The sequence below is a fragment of the Nicotiana tabacum genome, chromosome 8, assembly GCF_000715075.1.
Source record: "Nicotiana tabacum cultivar K326 chromosome 8, ASM71507v2, whole genome shotgun sequence".
NCBI lineage: Eukaryota > Viridiplantae > Streptophyta > Magnoliopsida > Solanales > Solanaceae > Nicotiana > Nicotiana tabacum.
Window position 1 is genome coordinate 8,060,154 of NC_134087.1, and position 23,466 is coordinate 8,083,619.

A 23,466-nucleotide genomic window follows, 5' to 3' on the forward strand; every position below is an offset into this window, starting at 1 on the left:
AATATTATGGTATATTTAATACTATAAATTTTACAAAAAATAAGGTTTAAAATTTCGAGATGTGATCAAACACCTTTGAGGTACTTCTATTGTCTAATAGTTAGATTACCAATTTTTACAATATACAAATATAATTACTTATATTTTTAATGGCCGGATAGTTAAATCAACATCTACTACAGATAAAATAGCAAATACTTTTGAAGTATTTTAATTTCTAAATTGTGTACTGATTTATAATTACATAATCAGATACTTCTCAAATATTTTAATTTTTGAATCCTGTAATAATTTTTAATTACTGAAATGGAGCAAAATCTTTCTATAATATAGTATTAATTAAATTTAATTGGTAATTAAAATACGAACTTGAAACAATAAGTATAAACTAGTAGAAAATAAATGTATTTATGAGTTGACATTAATTATTTTCTTTCTTTTTACATTTATTTCAATAAATAACAACTACCTATATTTTCTTATTTTTTAATTTATTTGTTGTAAAATATTAACACAACATTTATCATTTTTAGACTTATTGACATTGTTTTTCTAGGAGCTATATTATCAGACTTTCATTTTCAAGTCTCTCAACGACCAAAAGATTCAATATTAATATGTGGAGCAGGATTTATCCTCTCTAGAGTTAACTAAATGGATCAACATTCATCATTTTCAGGAACTTATATGTTTAATTTATTTTATAATTTAAATATATTATTTAATAATATTTATGTGACTCATGAAAATTATTTATTCATTAATATGTGTACACGCGCAAAGCGCGTACACTAAGACTAGTATCAACAAAATTTACGAAGAGATATGTCTGATCGCGCGAAGCGCGGGCAACATAACTAGTAAGTACATATAAGTAAGTTCTTTTAAGAAAATAAGAAATTTTCACAAGACTATTCAAGCGGGATTAAAAATATTACTCGCATGTACCCATTTACAAAATTTTCTCATTAGAAAAATATAATTTTGTATGTGTTATACCTTGACTTCGAGTATAAAATTCACATAAGTTTATACTCTTGCAATAAAAAGAAGAATAGTTGAATCACAATGTTATATACTATTAAAGGAGTATACAGTATGTGAATTATTGTACTCTGAAAGTATTTTATAACTATTTTTTCTCGAATAGATATAAGTTTAAATTTTTTAAAAATAGATATTTTCGGATTTTCCAAAAATGAATATGCTCCGAGGAAAAGGAGAAAATAAAGGGGAAAAGAAAAATGAAAAAGTGAAAAAAATCCATGTAAAAATTTGTCATTCTATTGTAACTTCAATTCAAAGCATCATCTTCTACATATGATTTCCCCTACCTTCGTCCCATTTTCTTCTTCTTCTTCTCTTATTACAGAGGTTGAGCTGTGACATTAGCAAAACCTCTCCTCATTTTCTCTCTCTTTCGATCTCCTTTCGTCTGCTTTCTGGCACTTTCCACTTAGCTGAGTAGCTACTGGATCGTTAGGGTAATTCATACACAATTCTCTTTTCGGCTGAGTTCCGCATTCATCTGTTAAAATGGTAAGTCCATTAATATCAGTATTTCCTTAATGCTTTCGCATTACGTTACAACTTAGATCTGATCCAAATCTGATTCGATTTAATGGCGGCAACGGATCAATGTATCGGGAACTACATTTGTGTCCCATTAGTCACGTGACTTAGCTAATTCCTCGACTATAATTTGAATGTCAGGTTTACGAATTGTTTGAGATCTGGTACTTTGTTTGTTTACTTACTTAATTTCATTTTTTTCTTTTTCCAATCTCGAATTCGCAATGGCACAGCCTCTAAGGTTGGAGATTAAGGTACTATACTTTATTCAAATTCAAAAATTTCCCGGTTGTTTATATTTTTTGCTTACATTTTTGTATTACCGATACATACTGTGCTGACTGTGGTAATTTGATCAGAGGAAACTTGCTCAAAGATCAGAAAGGGTAAAGGCCGTGGATCTACATCCTACGGAGCCATGGTAATTGAACTTTTGTTTACCAAACATACTAATTTATTTATTTTTTTGTTTTTTCAGTTTTGACGCCTATGCTTGCTAAGTAGTTTCTAATGTTGTATTGTGGATTGACATATTCTTAGGAAAAAGTAAATTACAAAGTTTATGTTGTTCTTGGGGAGGAGATTTTGGGGGTTTTGGGTGGGTGGGGGGTTTAGTAGGACGTTGATGTCATTACTTAAAGCAATTTGTTTTGATTCGGGGTGCCATGCCGTTTAGTTTACCTTTTCACTATAAGTCTAGTTCTCTTGGCTCATTCATGCTATGTCTGCTCGCAGGATACTGGCAAGTTTATATTCGGGGACTCTTTGCATTTGGAACTACCAGACTCAGGTATAAGAAATTACCCAAACTTGTGTTGCTTCCTATTAAATTTGAATTCTTGAATCTTGTGAAAAATGTATGATATCATTACTTGTAAAGTTCGCCTAATTAGAAGGTTCTATACATGAAATGGATGAGAGGGAGCAACTTTTATGGTCTTGGGCCAATAGTCATAAAAGTTAACCCCAAACTAGAAAGTGCATTAGATGAAATGGATGAGAGTGAGCAGTTTTTATGGTCGTAGCTGATTTTCATATGTCAAGATTAATATTTTAGAAAAGGGGGGGGGGGGTTAGAAGCACTCTTTTCCTGGTTTCAGGACATGCAAAGATGAATTAGTCCTTGAGCTAGAACACTTGATTATTATGATCTTGTTGGTGTTGATTCGTCAAGGAGTGATTGATGATGCTTGGGAAGCAGATCAATTTTTGCTGGTAGCTTCAGTTCTGATCATGTGAAGATGGCAATATGCAAATATCCAACAATTTGTACCGAAAGACAAGTTGATAGTTGTAGCTCCCAAATTTGTTGGTAATTTGGAAAAGCCAAGATTACTATTGAGCTCATCATTTGATTTGCCCTGTATGTAGCTGTGTCTTTTGGTTTTCTTATGGCTTACCATTTCCTCTTATTTGCGCCTGTCCTTCGGGATAATATCTACCATAGCCACATTTTAGGAGCTGTTAATTATACATGTAAATTTGGTAGCCAGAACTGCCCGTAAAAGTTATTTTCCACCACTGATATCCTTATATTACAGTAGCTTCAAGTCAATATCAGTAGTATCTCTACATATTAGCATACCATTTAATCATATGAGTAGCGTTATTAAAGGCGAAAAGTGCAAAAATGCTCTAACGTCTGTTGGAGCTTTAAGCGCAAAGCACAAATAAAGTGTGAGCTTTAATGAAAAAAGGCGCAAATAGAGAAAAATAACAAATATGTATGTGTAGTCCAAGACTAATATCTATAAGCATGAATACCAAATATATGGACAAAGAATTGAAGAAAATTTATGATAAAGTGAAATATCAATTGCTTAGTGTCCCTCTTCACGATTACTTGGCAAGGAAAAGTATGTCTTAGAGCCTTGATGACAACACTGAAGCACCTGCTAAGCTAAGCGAAGCACTCAACATGTTTTGAGCCTCGCTTCAGGGCTTAAGCGCACTTTAAGCGCACTTTAAGCGCGCCTTTGATATCACTGCATATGAGACACAACTCTTCTTCACTATGTGCAAATCTACTTCTTAGTTTAATATGAAAAAGCAATTGTATTAGCATTACCCTAAGTCCTAATAGAGCAAAAGTTACATTGTAATAGCATTATTGATAAAATGCTGATTGGTGATTCGTTATTTGCTGCAGACAATGGCACAATCTTTCGAAGTCACTGAATTACCAGGTCCGTTAATAGAATCAAAATGGTACTTTTGGTTGGTTAGGGTGTGCATAAGCAACCTTTTACTGTAACAAAGTTTTTCATTTCTTTTTAACACCTCAATTATTCTTTACAGTTAGATCAGCGAAATTTATAGCACGCAAGCAGTGGATTGTTGCTGGTGCCGACGACATGTTTATTCGTGTATTCAATTATAATACCATGGATAAGGTCAAAGTATTTGAGGCGCACACAGATTATATTAGGTGTGTGGCTGTTCACCCTACTCTACCATATGTGCTGTCATCATCTGACGACATGCTTATAAAGCTTTGGGACTGGGAGAAGGGATGGTTATGCACTCAAATTTTTGAGGGTCATTCCCATTATGTGATGCAAGTCACATTTAATCCTAAAGACACCAATACTTTTGCTAGTGCATCTCTTGATCGGACTATAAAGGTAACCTTGTTTCTTCTTCCTCTCATCCCCTTCCTCTTGGGATAAATTTAAATAAATCATATATGTTATTCACCTATCTGACATTTGGGCTTGAAATTCTTGGCTTCTAGATTTGGAACCTTGGCTCTCCTGATCCTAACTTCACGCTGGATGCCCATTTGAAAGGGGTTAATTGTGTTGACTATTTCACTGGTGGTGATAAACCATATCTAATTACTGGTTCCGATGATCATACTGCTAAGGTTTGCTTCGATAACCTATTTCTATGTTCTGTTGTTGATAGTACCCATATAAAAACTGAATTATATGCTCTGGATCATGGAACAGGTCTGGGACTATCAGACGAAAAGTTGCGTCCAGACTCTTGAAGGTCACACACACAACGTCTCTGCTGTATGTTTTCATCCAGATCTTCCTATTATAATCACGGGGTCAGAAGATGGTACTGTTCGTATATGGCATGCAACTACTTACAGGTAATACTCAGAATTATTTGGTCATTGTAGCTTACGTCTAGTTTTTATTTACCATTAGATAAGATGGTTCATGTTTTGAGTCTTTTGACACACTTCTTACTTTCCAATACATTGTTTCCTTAATTTAATAGACACCAATTACGCGGATAAACACATATGTTAGCATAATTTGTAAGGGGTTTCTTTTGTTAGTTGCATAAATCAGTCAATGTGAATTCTTTGATTGATTTACAGTGATGACCTATGTAAAGTTATTGATGGGTAAACAGCACATGCTTTGCCTTTTTTTTCCCCATCAAGCTGTGCCATCGTTTTTTTCGAGAGATACAGTTTTTATAGTGGCGCAATGTGTTCCTACTGTTGAAATGTTGCCTCTTGTTTTTAAAAAAAAAAGGGATTCAAGGGTACGCACTACTCCCTTAGTCCATATTGTATTAGAGAACATCTAACATGGTTGAGGCGCTATAGTGCTATTGTAGTGGTTCATTTTGCTTTTCATTTTTCCTTCTGAGATCAAACTAATCAATTAGCCCTTGAAAACTGATGAGTTTCTGGATTTTTTAAAAAAGATGAACTTATCTGTTGGAAAAACTTTTTACCGCTTAAAAAGCAGTGCATCTCGTCTTTTGGTGACTTTTCATTTTCGAAAATGGTTATCACTCACTCTTTGTGTGCACCCTTCTGGTTCTAGTTCTGATTCCTTGTATTCTTTTTTAGGTCTTAGGGTTTTAGTTCTTGATCTTTTTGTTCACCTTCATTTTCTGGCAGACTCGACAGAGTGTTGAATTATTTCTGTTAAAAACTAATCCATTTCTGTAGTTTTACCTAAGATAAACTGATGAATATATCCTTTACATATGTAAACACTCCTCTGGTTCTGACTCATTGTATTCTCTTGTAAATCTTGGGCCTTATTTCTTGGCTTTTTCTTTTCATTTGTATTTCATGCAGACTTGAGAACACGTTGAATTATGGCCTTGAAAGAGTTTGGGCTATTGGTTATATGAAAGGTTCAAGAAGGTGAGTTTCTATAATTGATTTATAGCTATAATTTTGTTCTGTTTTGATGTCTACCGGTTTAGTCTCCACATTTATTTTGCTTTTCAATTATTTATATTCTTTCTACCTAGCATTTTGTTTTGTTTTTTAAAGAAGGTCAATGTTAGGGACTTGTGAGATTAACAAATATAAAATATGTGAAATTTAGGAAAATATATGAGCTAAGAAGTAGATCAGGATTTTCATCTTCTGCTTAGTGCTCTCTATTTGCATTCATTCAGATAACTGCAGTTATGATTCATATGCTCAATGTACAGGGTTGTAATTGGCTATGATGAGGGAACCATTATGGTAAAACTTGGTCGAGAGGTACCTGTTGTTAGCATGGATAATAGTGGAAAAGTCATTTGGGCTAAGCACAATGAGATTCAAACTGTTAACATCAAGAGTGTGGGGGCAGATTACGAGGTATGACATGGAATTGCCTCTATGTTTGTTCGCCTGACCCAAATTACTGCTGAATATTGTTTTATGGTCACCTGACTCAATTGCTACTGAATTTGTTTTATGGACTGTTTACTTTACTTCAGGTTACTGAGGGAGAACGATTGCCTTTGGCTGTCAAGGAATTGGGAACTTGTGACCTATACCCACAAGTGAGTCAGATTCGCTGCTGAAACCAAGCATTTTAGTGCAATCTTGTATAACCTGTTTTGCAACAGCGAATTGGATCTCGTTCAATAGTTCAATGGTTATTCATGTGATGTCATCCTGTTTGGGTCTCATATACTGTAATGCTCGTCCTATTAAGACTCTTAATCTTTCCGTTAAAAGAGCAATTTATATACTCTTAGTCTGATTGCTGATCTTGGTTTATTCAGTGTCTAGATTTTCAAGATGGAATGCCATTTTGTATTAGTGATGCTTATCCAGAAAGATATGGTGTCTGTACCTGGTTTTTTGCTTTCCTTATGTCCTTAAAGATGTGTTGTTTCATTAGTTTTGTAATCATCTTCTCATGGTTTAAAGGGGTATGCTAAAATGTACTAGTTGCAATTTCTATCTGCCCTCTTAAGTTTTGAGGATATGTTCACCAGTGGTCACTTACTGTTGATCTCATTCTATTTCCCCTTGTTCACAGAGCTTAAAGCATAATCCAAACGGAAGGTTTGTCGTTGCTTGTGGAGACGGAGAGTACATCATATATACTGCTCTTGCCTGGAGAAATAGGTCATTTGGCCTAGCCCTGGAATTTGTTTGGTCTTCTGATGGAGAATATGCTGTGAGAGAAAGTACTTCAAGGATTAAGATTTTCAGCAAAAATTTCCAGGTTCATGATTGTCCTCCTAACGCCTCCCGCCCAAATTAAATTTCTTTTGATGTTGTGCATCACATTGCGTATTACTGATCTAATGATACATTACTTTAAATAATGTACTCCAATTAGATGCTAACCCCTCTCTCCCTCAGTCTCCTCCTCTTCTTCTATTCCAAACCTTGTTTTTAGTGAACCCCTTACTTCTTTGAGGGCCTGACAAGTAAATTTAAGTTCATGTGCATGCGATAAGCTGTAGCTCTGTAAAATGCATTTAGCTTCTCTTTGTCCTGAAGCTGAAGGGTGCATTGGGACTTGGGTTATAGTTTCTTTTGTTCACCATCTGGCCTAAAAGTGGTTATGTTGATGTCTCCAGGAGAAGAAGAGCATCCGGCCCACTTTCTCTGCTGAGCACATCTATGGGGGTACTTTATTGGCAATGTGCTCAAATGATTTCATTTGTTTCTACGATTGGACTGAGTGCAGGTTGATACGACGAATTGATGTTAATGTCAAAGTAAGATATATAAGCTTGACTTCTGCATGTACTAGGGTGATCCTTTTACTCTTTTAACGGTTGTTACAATGTCATTTGCATTTTCTGCTTCAACTACTTCAGAACCTCTATTGGGCTGACAGTGGTGATCTGGTGGCTATTGCAAGTGATTCTTCATTTTACATACTTAAATACAATGTGAGAGCTCTCTTTCAGCAATTTTTGAATTATTTTATTTTCTTTTCTTTGTGAACTATTTTTCTAATTGTACCTTTGATATTAAACCTGCAGCGCGATGTTGTTTCTGCACATTTAGATAGTGGAAGATCTGTAGATGACCAAGGTGTTGAAGAAGCTTTTGAACTTCTTTATGAGATAAATGAACGGGTCAGAACTGGAATTTGGGTTGGAGATTGTTTCATTTACAATAATTCTTCTTCGAGGCTGAACTACTGTGTAGGCGGTGAGGTATGAAAGTTCATTCACGTAGTTTTGCTTACCTATTTGTTTTCCGAATGTCTCTTCTCATACAGATAGAGTAACAGTTTTTCTATAATCTGTAGGTTACCACAATGTTTCACTTAGACCGACCTATGTACTTGCTGGGATATCTTGCTAATCAAAGTAGGGTTTTCCTGGTTGACAAAGAGTTCAAGTGAGTATGCTTGTGGCAGCTTTTCTACATGGTTCTGGAACTTATTTCAGTTATGATTCTTTGACACATGAGCCTGATTGCTTTCCGTTACAGTGTTGTGGGATATACTTTACTGCTCAGCTTGATCGAGTACAAGACACTTGTGATGCGTGGTGACTGGGACAGAGCAAATGAGGTCTTGCCATCAATTCCTAAGGAGCATCATAATAGGTACATCTTTTCTCTTCTTGAAATAAGCTTGCTTTTCTGGGAACATGACGAATAAATAGCGCTTGATTTCAATTTTTCCTCTCATCTTTCAACATTGTTGCAGAATGTGATGAACTCTGGGTTCAAAAATACAAACTTCATTTTTGTGTAGTTTATGATGTAAATTATTTCCTTAATAGACAAATTATTGAGTACTGGAAACCAAATGGTGCGCGATGGATATTGAGGATTCATATAGCCGAGTGCATCTAGTTTCTGATAGAGGCGTAGTTGTAGTATTGATATAATTTTTAATTATCCTTGGGTTGTGACACACTGCTAGGGTTGTATTCTGGTTGCTAAGCTATGTGATTGAATGCCATTCAGAGCTCTTATTAAGCCCATGATCTGAGAGCACTGGCGTATGCATTAATATGCAGTAGCGGCAGTCTGTTTGCTACACAACTTGGGGGTGGGGGATTTACTTCTTTGTCTTATATGATGGGATTCATCAAGGTTCCTAAGTTGTGATCAAATGTTCCCTATAGTGTTGCTCGTTTCTTGGAATCACGGGGAATGATGGAGGAAGCATTGGAAGTTGCAACTGACCCTGACTACAGATTTGAACTTGCCATACAGTTGGGTAAATTAGAGATTGCGAAGGTAAGGGCTCCTAACTCGTGAAAGTGTGTGGTTTGGCCTCTTCTCTCTTCCTTTGTACTTACTTATGTGAAAAAAACCATATGTTGTTTAAGTATGGGCTTGTGCCCCTTCTTGTTTGCAGGAAATTGCTGTAATAGCGCAGAGTGAATCCAAATGGAAGCAGTTGGGTGATCTAGCAATGTCTGCTGGAATGGTAACTGATGCTTACAGCCACTTGAGCCCCCCTTTTTTGGGGAAAACAAATTCTGAGAAAGGAGAATAAAACCACTTGAATTTCCAAAAACAAGTAAATGCACGAGGTTTTACAAATGGCCGGTGTTTAAGCTCCTTAATTTTTATAGGAACTTCCAAGTCAGTTTTCCGAAAGTTTCTTTTGCTGAAAACTCCTGACCTATACCCATTTTTCTGCTGGGAAAAATCTTCAGTTAAAGTACATCTGTGAAAGTTTTGCCAATATTTCTCTTTCTAGTTGAGTCGTAAAGGGTGTTTGTGGTTTGATTTGTGCTGCCTCCTAGTCATTCTTCTGTAAAATGCATGTGTTCTTTTTAGTTCTTACTTGTCTTCTGTTCTCTTTACACGGATTCTTTGCCTACATTACAATTTTTATATCTTGCAGCTGGAGATGGCAGAGGAATGTTTGAAGCATGCAAATGACTTGAGTGGTTTACTGCTGCTTTATTCCTCATTAGGAGATGCTGAAGGAATAACTAAACTAGCATCTTTTGCCAAAGAGCATGGGAAAAACAATGTTGCATTTCTTTGCCTGTTCCTCTTGGGTAAAGTGGATCAGTGCGTTCAGCTGTTGGTTGACAGGTATTTAATTTTCATTTAAGATCCTTTTATATAGGTTAGTGATCACCCCCAAGCTATGTTGCGCGGACTCTCCAAAACAGCTGCCGCACCCGTTGTCGGATCCTCCAAAAATACACTATTTTTGGAGGATCCGACACACACCCATCGATATTTTCGGAGAGTCCGAGCAACATAGCCCCCAAGGTACCCTATTGAAAATATGCAGCTGTTGGCAAGTAAAGTGTACCAAGAGTTCGAGTATCATCCCATGTGGAGCTAGATCATTTATGATTAAGTCCTAGGTTTATTACAATTATTGCTGATTCAAACAACCACTTAAGGTGGTTATTGATTAAACTAAATATTTCTAATTTAAACAATTAAATTTTGCAACTGGAACTGACACTTTTGGTTAAAATTAACGGGTAAAGCTTTCCTACTTGATTGCCTTGGTTTCAATTATTAGCTTGGAGACATTACTTACTCACGTAAATGTTCTAGTCATATGCAAGTCTACCCTAATTTAAGCAATCAAGCTATATCCCTATCACCCTATGCTAGTAGACTAATTTTGATATATTGGTCTCAAGCTTATTGAATTAGCTATGTGGGGTGAAAGGATATCCTGATTCTCAGTCACAAGTTAACTTAATTAAATCAATTAATTAGCTAATCCCAGACTATTCAGTCTGCCTTATTGTCGAATTACATTCCGACCAATTCATACTAATATGGGATTCTATTTGTTGGCCAGACTAGTAGGAGCGGTACAAACCAAGATAACTAAAATCCACCTTAGAATGACCAAGAATCAATTTGTATTTAGTATCGTAAGGGTCATCATAACCTTGGATAGTGATTTAGTTACAGCCCATGAAAAGCATCAACGCAAAGTCAAAGATAGGACGAATACAAGCCATCGAAATGGTCGTAGAGAATAAATTTGGAAAAACTCTAAACTTGCGGCGTGGTTTTACCAAAACTTGGTGTTGCTTTTAAGAAAGCTCTCCGAAATGTGTTCTCCAGCCAGTCATAGGTAAGAAACCCAGAAGACGACTATTTATAGGTTTGGATCCAAAAACACAAAAGACCATGCTGCCCTGGAAGAGATTTGCCACAAAATCTCAAAGGACTGCGGTTGCTGGGTAGTAACTGCAGTCGAGCTATCGAGCTTTCAAAATTTCATCCAAAACTGTGTAGAGTTAGACCAGGGTCACAGTCTGCCCAAAATCTTCTCGACCCCATCGAGATTTCAATGTTGTTTCTCCCTGCTTTCTTAATCTCCTTGGACCACAATCATGGTGCATATTGCCTGCGGTCGTGGGTCTTGTGAGTTTTTCTTTTCTTTTCTTCTTTTTCTTCCTCTCCCTCTTTTTCTTCTTTCGAAGGGATTTTCACTTTGTTTCCCTTTCATTGCACTCCTATACATCAAAGAGATAATTAAGTGATTAGCAAGTAATATGAACCAAGAATCACTCATGAACAAGCTTAAATGGCGGGAAGTTGATATAATTAAGTATACGAAGTAGCCACATCAGTTTGTTGTCAACACTGGAATGATATTCTGTATTGCAATTTCTTTGTAGCAATCGGATACCTGAGGCTGCATTTATGGCAAGATCTTATCTTCCAAGTAAGGTGTCTGAAATAGTTGCTATTTGGAAGAAGGACCTCAATAAGGTCAGTGATATTCTGTTTCGAGGGTGCATTTATATTTACATGTATTGTTTAATAATTAAAAATCTGCCAGAGCTGCCAATTCTCTAGCTCAGAGCTTCTCTTTGTTTTCTGACGTTACCTCAGTTTAAATCTCTCTTCTTTTTCTTTTTAAAATAAGGAAATTGCTACAGTTTTGTGTTGGGGGGATCATTCTTTTTGACAATTAAGTTTATGGTGCAAAGAAACTTTGGAGCTCTTTGATCTTCGATGATGCTCTTTATGTCTGTTATAGACATCAAAATAAATATTGTTGGATAATAATGTTGTGTTTTATTTTCCATGTTCTGCTTGCATTTATATGTAATTTCTGTGAAATAGCCACGAGAAATATTTTTGATGACTTTCCTGAGAGGCCAATGGTGGCATGAGAACACCCTGTGTCAGATACATACATCCTTTTTAACTTTAAGATGTGAAATTGAGTGCAAGTTAAAAAAACAGCAGGCTAAGGTTCTTAGTCATTTATGCAATAGCATATTTGGGCTTCTTCAGGATAGCAGTCTGCTGACTTATCTTTGACCATATAGCTGGAGTCCTTGTCATATTTTGAACATAGCTTTCTGCATGATTTCCGCTTGTAGGTTAACCAGAAAGCAGCAGAAGCTTTGGCTGATCCTGAAGAATATCCCAACCTGTTTGAGCACTGGCAAATTGCACATGCTGTTGAAGCTAGAGTCGCCGAGGAAAGGTGTAAATAGATAGCTCTTCCCCCTTTGCGTGGATCTTTTGTAGCTCGCATGCTGGTGGCTCTTTGAAAATATTAATGCTTTGGTCAGACCTGCTAATGTTTATGAGTGCTTGCGCCTCTTTTTGAACACATTTTACATCTCTTTTTCTATTTGTGCTCCTTTCCTCTTATTGTTTAGAGTATGAACTCAACATGGTTGTGTTCTAAATAAAAAGCATGGATGGGCATTTTTAACACTAGAGTGGACTGGTTCCCAGTTATGAGCCTAACTGAAAATGAAATTGTTAAATTGCACACAATTTCATTTTGAAAATTTTGCACCAACAAGGTTCTTTTTCTAATTTCTTTGTAGGGGTGTGTACCCACCAGCAGCAGATTATGGAAATTTTGCTGATAGACCAGCTACCAACCTTGTAGAAGCTTTCAGCAACATGAGAATGGATGAAGAACCCCTTGAAAATGGAGATATGGAGCATGAGGTATAAGATGGACATGTTTCTATTTGTCTCTTACGAGGATTCATTTACTATATGTGATCTTTTTGATAAAAGAAGTAAAAACGCACAGTTTGCATTTACCGCATTTTTTTTATAGGAAGCTGAGAATTAACTAGTGTGTCATACTACTTTGTATTTCAAACATCTAAAGATATTCCTACACTCGAGGGTAGTTGATAGCTTCATACAAGCACCTTATACGGCTAATCGTTGTTGGTAAATGCTAAGTGTAAAATGATTTTCTGCCTTGTTTAAACTCTCCAGGTTGTGGAACAGAATGGTGATGAGGTGCACGAACATGAGCAAGATGACATTCAACAAGAGAGCCAAGAAGAGGCTGTTGTGGTTGATGCTGACTCTACTGATGGTGCAGTACTCGTCAATGGAAACGAGGCTGACGAAGAGTGGGGTACGAATACTGAAGGAAAACCGTCAGCCTAAAAGCAATTGGTTGGGCCGGTGTAAAAATCCTAATTTTATTGCTGGTGATTAATTGAATTTCTAGTAGCTGCTGCATTCGGCTCCCATACCTTCCAAATTCTTCTCTTTTTTCTTTTATGCCTCCTTGCTTTCGTTAATCTTAACTGCTTGAAGCAACTTAAACAATCACCCCTCACTCCCCAATAAAGCATGTTTTCGTTAATCTTGACTGGTTGAAGCAATTTAAACAATAGCCCTTCCTTCGAGAAAGCATATTGCCAATACTAAAAAAATACTAAAATATTTTGGAGTCTTCTCTTCTTCATGTCAGGAAGTTTAAGAATGTCTTTCAAGCTTTTAAGGTGCTGCAAGCAGTAGTAGTTCATTTCCGTTATTTAGGTTGAAATGCTGCTATAAGTAAAAATTCCAGCACTGGCTAATAATTTTCAGCTTTAGCATTTGGAATTCATTTGTTTCTTGGCATAAATTAGACAGTTCACTTCTTCAACCTGTTCTCAGATTGTCCCTATTTGTGCCTTTTGTTTTGAACTACTTTAAATTTATCACTTTTCTCTCATTCTTTTGCTTTTCTTCTTTTTGCAGTGCTTACACCACGTCACTAGGTTCAGTGAAGAGAGTTGGTTCCAGCTGTATGTAATCCGTTCCTACGGTGAGAATTGAATTTTCTGCATCAAGTGTAATTTCATGCAAGTCATGTCTGATAAAAAGTTCTTATCTATGTGTCTTCTTGATTGGGATGCTTCAAGTCGCATCTAGTTTTCCATTTCTATTGTGTTAAATACACATATCATTTCATCTACTTGACTGGTGTCTATGTAGATTCGGTACGTCTAAATCTCGTTGTTCTACCTTCTTGAACACAAGAAAAATTGGAGAAACCATGTCTTTTTTCTAGAATTTGGACAGTCTTGTGTCGTGCGTGCATAACCAGAAATTGTGGTACTTATATTCTGGGAAGTGTGGTGTGCCATCTGGAAAGATAGAATTATTGTGTTCTGCAGTTTTTCACTTGCATGATCAAAGTCAATTATTTGATTACACATAAACTATATTTCACCTGGTTCTGGATGTGATAAAGCAGATGACCACCTTATGGGCAAGTTCCACTAGCAATGAGCAATGAGTTTTTGACTTCTTGTCTGTGTTTAGCTGGTTAAGATAGAATTCTTTTTTTCTTTTGACTACATGATATGCATTGCTGTGGTCCAGTGCTAATTACAACTTGCAGAAGTTCTGCCAAATGTGTGTGAATTCCTTGTATAGCTTCATAGGCAAAAAAGCATGCATTCCGTGGCCGCTTGACAGAAACTTTAACTTTTCATTCCAGGTTCTCAAATTATTGCCCAAATGGGACGATGAAGGGACTGGATGTCTGTTCTGAGTGGTGTGATTTTGTAGCAACAGAATTTTGGTGGCATTTTGTAGAAAGCATTTGTACCAGCTCGGTTGTTAGCAATAGCCTAGCATAGTTATATACTTTTCTAATCTTTATGAGACACACAATTCTTTAACTCGTCAAAATTCTTTCATGCCACTGTGAATGTAGAGGAAACACTTATATCATAATTCATATATATATATGGAAGTGGAAATACTGCGGAAGTGTTCTAAGTTCATATCTTGGACCATATTTCTCAATGATTGTCCAACATACCCTTGTTCTGTTCGTCAAAGATCTGTGTTTTCATTTACTTCTGCCAACATGAAGGTAAAACTTGTCTCAGTGGACAGTGATGAATTATTATGGTTTGTGGATCTGACATGTTTGGTCTGAATGCTAATAAATACTTAAAGAAGAATTAAATGAGAGGCTATCAGGCTGATATGCTTCGAACCTGAAGACATGTATAAATAGGTGATACACAAGTTTTAGGCAACTTTCAACAGTTTATACTATTTGTTTATTCATTTATGACATATTTCCAAGTAAAAAGGGGCATTTGCATCTATATCCGCTTTTTGGGTCACGTTTTAACTTGTGCATGCTTTGCAAAAAAATTGTAAGCGTACCCACTTTTTCGCGTAACTTCAGCATATGGTGCTGAAGTAGCAAAGACAATCACGCAAAACTTCAGCATTCTAGTAGACGGGACTGAAGTAGCAAGTGTGCTGAACCAAGTGTGCTGAAGTTTTTGTTTGTAATTGCTGAACTTAAGCATATTAACTGAAGTTTTGTTCTTTATTTGCTGAAATTTTTGTTTGTAATTGTTGAAGTTTTTGTTTTTGTAACTAGCGAAGTTTTTGTTTTGTAACTGGCGAAGCTGAAGTTTTTGTTTTTGTAACTGGTGAGCTTCAACTCTAGAGCTGAAGTTTTTGTTTTGTAATTGGCGGACTTCAGCTCCAGAGATGAAGTTTTTGTTTTGTAGTTGTCAAACTTTAGCTCTAGAGCTGAAGTTTTTGTTTGTAACTGGCGAAGAGCTGAAGTTTTTGTTTGTATCTGGCGAACTTCAGCCTTCTTGGAGTTGATGTTTTAACTGACTTTCCATATGAAAATTAGAGAAGAAGAACAAGATTCTTAACTGTACAAGAATGAAGTAGGAAAACATCAGCACTTAATTCACCCATAAGCTCAAAAGACATTTTATACAATACAACGTAATAACTTAAAGCATGAAATCTTTTTTGCTTTTCTTTTTCTTGAGAAGGATGATTAGGAGTCTTCTTCTTTTCCATGTTGTTCAAGAGTATTTTTCTTGCTTCATAACTGTGTGCATAACAGACTAGTAAAAAAACCAAACCAATGAAACACATGATAAATCGAGCCATTATATTGTTACATCAATGTTAATTCCGAGGAGATATGGAGATCACTGGGAGAAGGAGGAGGAGAAAGGGGGCTGAAGTTGTTTAAAAAGTGGGTACAAGTTAAAACTTTTAAAAAAATAGGTATAGGTTAAATGGAGGCGACCAAATAGGGTTCCCCATGCAATTTTTACGTGGTTATTGGAGAAACATTTAAATTGGGCTATATTGACCTCTCTATTCATGGGGCAAGTGCACAGACAGTCGTTTTCGGGACGCTATTTAGAGATTAGCCAGTACTTATTTTTGTCCTGAAATTCTAAATTAAAATTTTTGACTCCATGATAATTCATGACATTCATGTCCTGAAAATTTGAACAGAAAAATTAAAATTCAGGACGCATTGATTGATTCCTAAATATAATCCGGCTAGCTGATGTCATTTTCATGGCATATAATGATAATGCCAAACTCAGGTTGGAGGATTAGAAGGAGACGTCTATGTACACGTTCAACACATATATACGAGGTGTAATGATTCAATATAACTCTTCCGAAAAAAATTGAATGGGAAAAAATGATCATGCAATAATCTTTTCACTTTTTCTTTCAAAGCAAGGGCACCTATGTGAAAGAAGGTGTGAATTGTAATCATTATACTGTAATTCATTCTATTTTATTGACCAATTTGAAACTTGAAGTATCTTTTAATTACTGTTTTGAAAGCATTAGTTTATAAAAATATTAAATAAATAGGTAAAATGAATAATATAAAAAACATTTCATATCCAAGTTGAATGTGTTGGAAAATTTGTGATATCTCCAAAGGTAATGTCCATCTTGGTTTGGGAAAACTTTTCTCTTTGAAATATGTTATTTACATCTAATTATTATTTAGTAAGTTATTTTACAATTAATAGAGTCAAACTAGCCGTTAACTCGCCGTTGGAGCAACACATATATAAGCACGGTCTTTGGAGAGCTAAAGACACACTTTCTAATACAACTTTCTGAATCATCTTTTCCTCATATATGCTAAGTTTCTTTCTTGAGTTTTGTGCTAGTTCTTTTCTTAGATTAATAACTAGAAAAGCTTGTTGAATCCTGGGGGATACGCCTAATTTTTTTTTATCACGGTGTGGGCGAAATATCCTTAAAGACAGTGTCCTTGATACGCCTCAAGCTAATTCTTATTCTCCATAACCAATATTTTTCCAACAATCTTAAGAATATAGTGATGATATTGAATCTCTGATTCAGATGTGGAAAACCCACTAGTGATTGTGTGATCACCTTTTGATGGGGTGTTATGATATTGAAATTGTCTGACAATGAGGTTGATTAAGCAACCTCTTGGTGAATATTTCACTAGGAATTAAGCTGGCAACATTTGTGTCGATTAGTTGTGATTGCCAAGGCGCAATAGCCATTGTAACAAAATAAATCTTTCAATGGGAAGAGTATACACATTCTCTTGAGACATAATGTAATAAAGCAATTGCTTAGAGAGAAATTTTTATACATATTATGTGTAGTCAAGAGAGGATTTTGGCCGATCCTTTGACTTATAAGTGAAACATCGAGGGATTGAGATTTTTGCCAATTTGAGATGTATCAACAATGATGATAATCCAACCTATGTGATTGGAGATCCCATGAAATATGTTCATATGGGTAATAACAAGTCATTAGTTGATCAAATATGCATTATCAAATTATGTGTCTTCCAAATGGGGTGTGTGTGTGTATATTGATCAAATATGCACTATCAAATTATGTGTCTTCCAAATGGTGTGTGTGTGTATATAGTGCAAGACTGCAAGAAATGTGAGGTTGAGTTATTAAACTCTTAATCCAATAATCCATAGTCTTTTGTAGGTGGTGTATTGCACTGCAAAATACACTTGATGAATGGACCTATATGAGTGTGGAGTGGGGCCGCTCTTATGAAATTTGTGGCGAAACTTCTAGAACACTCATGAATACCAGGCGCGAGCATGACCTATTAACGCAAAATCGCGATAATAGCAGAAATTGTGGGGGTGTAATATGATGAATAAGATCCCTAGCTTACAACAAGAATTTTTGGTTCATAAAAGTCATCAACTTCACCAGTTATTCTGTAAGTTAAATCTTATTTTATCTATATCTGGTTCATAGTCTTTAAGACACCAGATGGATTTCATTATACCCGAAACCCAGCAAATTATTCTCTCTTTCTTTCTTCGTTTACTATTTATTTTTTATATCCCTTTTGAGATATGTGGGGGATTGTTGGAAAATTAGTGATATCTCAAAAGGTAATGTCCATCTTGGTTTGGAAAAACTTTTCTCTTTGAAATATTATTTACATCTACTTATTATTTAGTAGGTTATTTTACAATTAATGGAGTCAAAGTAGCCGTTATTAGCCGTTAACTAGCCGTTGGAGCAACACCTATATAAACATGGTTTTTGGAGAGCTAAAGACACTTTCTAATACAACTTTCAGAATCATCTTTTCCTCCTATATGTTGGGTTTTTTCTTGAGTTTTGTGCTAGTTCTGTTCCTAGTTTAATAACTAGAAGAGCTTGTTGAATCTTAGGTGATATGCCTAATTTTATTTTATCACGATGTAGACAAAATATCGTTTAGAACAGTATCCTTAGCACGCCTCAAACTAATTCTTATTCTCCATAATCAGTATTTTTCCAACAGAATTGCACGGTGCAATAAAGAAAAATATGCAGTCTTTAATTAGTCGATGCAGTGCTTTAGATATATGAATATCAACAGAAAATCTCAAAGTAAAATTTAAATCACAACGCGTAGTGAGAGACAGTTAATATCTGCTTTAATTTATAGGAAGAAATTTACCTGACACCTACACTTGTGTAAATTGTAGTAGTTGAGATTAATTCTTCTAAGTTTAAAATTAATTGTACCAATAATTTAAGGGAAAATTTAATATAAGAATAATTGGGCTCCCCATTTTTCAATTTTATAGCCCATATTTCAACTTACAACCAACTAGCCCAAAAATAATAGGTTAAGATTCAACATTCAACTCCAATAGGTTCTCAAAATTATCATTTAATTTTTAAAAAAGATTGTTCAAGACTTTAAGTTAATTTTCGAATCAGTAACTGTGACTCAAATTTTAGTTCAACAAACCAAATTCATTTGGGTGGTGAAAATTAGATTTTTAACAAGTTTACATATGTGAGTTTAAATTCCGAATTTGATTTTGTGAGAAATTTGGAGTGAGTGTTATTTAGACTTGTTAGAAATAGTATAAGGAGGTTGTATATAAAATTTGAAGTCATTTAATGGAGATTTGGACTGGTTTTGAACAAGAATTGCAACTGAAAATCATGGAAGAAGTTCGTCTACAGACGTTTGTATAAAGGTGTATAAAAGTGTATAATAGTGTATAAGATGTATTTATACACTCATATACACTACTATATAAGATTATACATAATTATACAAAAAACTGATTTCGTTTCTTCCTTGCGTCTTTTCTGAAATTTAACTCAAATCTTGCTCAAATCTACTCCAAATCAATTCAAATTTAAACTTTGAACTCCTTTTGATATTTTCAATCAATTGGAACAACACCCAACTCAAACAACTATCAAACTCAAAAAATTCTATTTTCTAAAGCAAAGTTTTAAATAACCTTCATGGTGGACTTCTACTCTTTAATTTTTTTACAGTGTAACCAGGTAACATAGGGGGAGAAACAGTAATGGCGGACGACTATATAAAAGATGTGAGAAGAAAAGAGAGTGAAAACAATGGTTGTGAGAACACAGATTTAACTCCGTAGCTTTTAGAACCAATGATTGCAAGAATGCAGATTTTGAATTTGCAAGAGTTGGTATTTTCAAAATATGTATAATATGAGCTAGGTCGGTAAAACTTAAAAATATGGACCATTTTTTGTTACGGCGTAAAGGTGTATTTTCTTGTAATTCTTTCCTGATTTAACAACCATCAAGAAATTGTCAGCGGAAAGAAGAAAAAAAGAAAACAAATAAATAGGGAAAACAAAAAAGAAAGAAAAAACAAAGCGAACAGCTCTGTTCATTTGCTCCGTCTAGGGTTTTTATATACTCCCAGTTCATTACAGAAGAGAGTTGAGGTTTCTCCAAAGCTACTTCAAGAAATTTGATACTGCCAGGTAACGATCGATCTCTCTTCTGCTTTTGTAAATGATTTTTTTGCAATTAAATCGACTTTTTGTTAATATTCTGTCAAACTTATTAAAGCAATTAACTAACTAACTAACTAACTCCTAGTAACAAATCCAGAATTTAACAGTAGCGTACCCACTTATATATGAGCTTAATTTAATACTTTTAGGGATTCTTATAATGGGTACTATTTTTTGTGATAGAAGGTTTTCTGGTAATGTACTGTTTGGTGGATGAAATTATATTGGAAAAGAACTGAAATTGAATTATTTTATAGGTATGTTCAAATGATAACTTATTTAATGAGTGACAGTATATGACTGGATTTTAACTTATCACGGCAGTAAAGAATTATAAAATGTACTGGATCATATTTGATGCAATTTGTTTTCTTTGTTTCCTTGTTCGAGCAGCTGTTTTTGTAACCTAGAGGCCTCTATATGCTGTTAATTCTTAGTATGTTTGATTTCAGCTGATTAAAACATGCATTTCTTAGAATGTCTTAGGAGTATTGTTGATTTTTTTGACTTGGCTGTCTTGTTTACTCTGATGAATAGCTCGTTGCATCCTTAAGTTTTTTTCTGGATAGGTCTTTAGAACTTATTTATCCTCCTGATAGATTGCTTTCTTCGAGGAATTTTATGATCTTGATTCCTCGAAATTGCAACATTTTTTTTTTGCATAAGGTGCTAACCTCCGTTCGTAATTTCGAGCACCTTACTTCGAAATTGCAACATATGTGATGTATGACTGATAAATAAGGGAGAAGAAGGTAGTTTAGGGTAAGCATTTGTCCAATTTTCGGGGAAAAATACCCTTCTAACCATTTCATTGGAAAGAAACTAAGAAGGTCAAGGCATCATGACTGAATAGGTGGCTGTTTTTTATTAATTCCACTCTCCTATTCTATTCCCTGCTACCTTATATATTTGCTTGTTCCGGTTTTATGTTTATTCTTTATTAAAGTTTAATAAATATTAGATAATTCAATAACATCAGTGTGTGCTCACCTAATTTGTGTAATTGGCTTCCGTATATGATTGCTGCCCTTATGTCTGAACTACTTTCACTTAATCAGCGAATGTTGTGAGTCCTTAGTATATTGTTTCGACTCCCATTTTTTGGTTTTCCTTATGCCGTTTCACATTTGAGCAAATAGAATGTGCCTTCCTCTCTCTCTCTCTCTCACACACACACACACACACACACACACACTCACTCACACTCTCGCTCTGTTGTTTCCTTCAATGAGTTTGTTGAGAATGTTAGTTGTTGCCTTGTTGGTATAGCCTGTGGCCATGGTATAAGTTTCCTTGTAGTTATTTCAAAGTATACTGTCATCTGACCTACCTTCCTGAAGATTGATGAGGTTTTCCTTTGCGCTTTCCGGTTTATCTAGATTTATGACCTTCCCTCAATGGTATAGGTTGCTTTATGCTGCAGGGCAGATTGATTTATTATTTGTTTGTCAGGTTACTGAAACTTCTAAGTATTTCCTGCAGAAATTTGAATCTTTCGGGAACCCTTCAACTGTCTTTCTTAATTTTGGGATGGGGGACGCTGAATCTCTTCAACCATCAAAGAAAAGGGCTGCTGTAAAGGAATTATCGCGAGATAATCCTGGTCTTGATGATGATAATGAGTCATCTGAGCAGGAGAGTGGAACTTTCAAGAGAGCAAGTGATGAGGTGATGGCAAGTAGGAGAATTGTCAAAGTCCGTAAAACGCCATCGACTACAACTACTCCGTCTTCTAACCCTTTTGCGGGGATTCGATTTGTTCCACCTACTGATGCCAGTACAACTCCTGCTGTGACCACAACTGAAGCTGGGAGTGGGGCAACAACTTCCAAGAAATCAGAAGAATCAAATGATCAAAGTGAGGCAACTAAAGAGGAAGAAACTTATGTGAATAGGGAAGCTGATCATGAGAAGGAAACTGATGGAAAGTCTAAGCTACCAGAAAACAGATCTGATGAGTCCAAAGCTGACGAAAATGTTGATAAGGAGAAAGTTGATAATCCCAATGAGCCTAACATACCTGAATCTACTGAAAAGAAGGCAGCGGAAAGTGAGAAAATTGAAGATGATACCAAGGCAGCGACAGTAGTGGAAAAGACTGCAAATGACGTAGAAGTGGAAGGCAATAAGACCGAGAATGAAGAGGAAAAACATGTGGGCGATGGAGAAAATCAAAAGGGTGCTGAAACTGCATCTTTTAGCTCGTTCCAACAGCTCTCCAGTAGCCAAAATGCTTTCACAGGACTTGCAGGAACTGGGTTCTCCAATACTACGTTCTCGTTTGGAGCTAGTTCGAAAGAGGGATCTCCACTAGGACCTGGCTCTCTCTTTGGAGTAAAAAGTGACCAGTCACCTTTTGGTCTTAATCTTTCCACTAATGGAAATGCTTCTCTGTTTGGTAACTCTGGGTCATCCAGTGTTAACAAGGGCGAGGGAATTGGAATTCCTTCCATGCAAGAGGTTCCTGTTGAAACAGGGGAGGAAAACGAAAAGGCTATCTTTACCGCTGACTCTGCGCTGTTTGAATTTCTTAATGGAGGGTGGAAGGAGCGCGGGAAGGGAGAGCTGAAGGTCAATATTTCTTCAACTGAGACTGGAAAAGCTAGACTTGTTATGAGAACCAGAGGAAATTACAGGTTGATTTTGAATGCTAACCTTTATCCTGAAATGAAGCTCACAAATATGGATAAAAAGGGTATCACTTTTGCTTGTATGAATAGTGCTGGCGACGGCAAAGATGGACTTTCTACTATTGCTTTGAAGTTCAAAGACGCCTCTATAGTCGAGGAGTTTCGAGCTGCTGTGTTGCAGTATAAAGATAAGATGGCAGGCTCTTTGAAGACACCACAAAATTCACCTTAAACTTCATTATGTCTAATGATTATAGCAAAGATGCATAGAGATTCTATTTTCATCACGGAACCCACACTACATTTGTCCCTTTTTCCTCCCTTTGCAGAGGTAAAAAGCCAAGGTAGAGAGAATATTTTGTCTAGAGATGGATAACTTGTAATCCGATATAGCAAATAGAGTCTTCTCCATTATGTTGTTTATCTCTTGTATTTCTTCTCCTTTTTTGCTTTGTTTGGATATAACCTGTGGTTTCGCTGTCTTTTGCATTGGTTTGAATCGTAGACGCGCCGCTCTAGCCTTCGATCTCATGCTATCATTTTCCGATGTATTTAGTTTCTTTTTTTCCTTTTATTGGGTAAAGTTGCAAGTTTGTAACTCATCGACAACCTCGTAGAAAATTTTCCTATGGTATGCTCCTTTTTTCTTTTCTTTTTTTGGTTTTGCACGCGGTCTTTGGCACCCTCTTTGGGCCTCGATTAATCCGAATTCGCTGGATAAGGCCTAATATTGTGGAAACGCTCCCTACATGAGTTGTTTCCTTTTTAG

General features: G+C 35.8%; 2 protein-coding genes across 9 annotated transcripts; both read left to right on the forward strand.

Annotated features, from left to right (window-relative positions):
• The first annotated feature begins 1,041 nt into the window (after positions 1–1,041).
• LOC107809006 (coatomer subunit beta'-1-like) lies at positions 1,042–14,742 on the forward strand. 8 transcript variants are annotated; one of them, XR_012693866.1, is made up of 26 exons: positions 1,042–1,539; positions 1,806–1,826; positions 1,932–1,993; positions 2,308–2,362; positions 3,722–3,758; positions 3,871–4,196; positions 4,307–4,438; positions 4,524–4,672; positions 5,624–5,692; positions 5,989–6,139; positions 6,262–6,327; positions 6,813–7,001; positions 7,363–7,503; positions 7,606–7,680; positions 7,774–7,950; positions 8,046–8,137; positions 8,231–8,347; positions 8,875–8,989; positions 9,111–9,182; positions 9,606–9,802; positions 11,368–11,461; positions 12,082–12,188; positions 12,541–12,667; positions 12,950–13,170; positions 13,709–13,775; positions 14,454–14,742. XR_012693866.1 is itself a non-coding variant. In XM_075218944.1 (26 exons), exons 1-25 carry the CDS (start codon positions 1,537–1,539, stop codon positions 13,726–13,728), a joined length of 2,739 nt encoding a protein of 912 aa, XP_075075045.1. In that variant the 5' UTR covers positions 1,042–1,536; the 3' UTR covers positions 13,729–13,775; positions 14,454–14,742. The 8 variants fall into 8 exon arrangements, 2 of the variants coding, with proteins under 2 accessions (XP_075075045.1, XP_075075046.1); XR_012693865.1 differs by having other exon boundaries at positions 12,950–13,146; XR_012693867.1 differs by having other exon boundaries at positions 12,950–13,135.
• A 5,135-nt stretch (positions 14,743–19,877) lies between these two features.
• On the forward strand, positions 19,878–23,179 carry LOC107809007 (nuclear pore complex protein NUP50B). The gene is made up of 2 exons (XM_016633587.2): positions 19,878–20,034; positions 21,550–23,179. Exon 2 carries the CDS (start codon positions 21,598–21,600, stop codon positions 22,927–22,929), a length of 1,332 nt encoding a protein of 443 aa, XP_016489073.2. The 5' UTR covers positions 19,878–20,034; positions 21,550–21,597; the 3' UTR covers positions 22,930–23,179.
• The last annotated feature ends 287 nt before the right edge of the window (positions 23,180–23,466 follow it).

Coding starts and splice junctions, on each gene's coding strand:
- LOC107809007 (XM_016633587.2), top strand. CDS start 21,598: ATGGGGGACGCTGAATCTCTTCAACCATCAAAGAAAAGGGCTGCTGTA.
- LOC107809006 (XM_075218944.1), top strand. Junction 12,189..12,540: donor GCTAGAGTCGCCGAGGAAAG/GTGTAAATAGAT, acceptor ATTTCTTTGTAG/GGGTGTGTACCCACCAGCAG. Junction 13,095..13,708: donor CGAGGCTGACGAAGAGTGGG/GTACGAATACTG, acceptor TTCTTTTTGCAG/TGCTTACACCACGTCACTAG.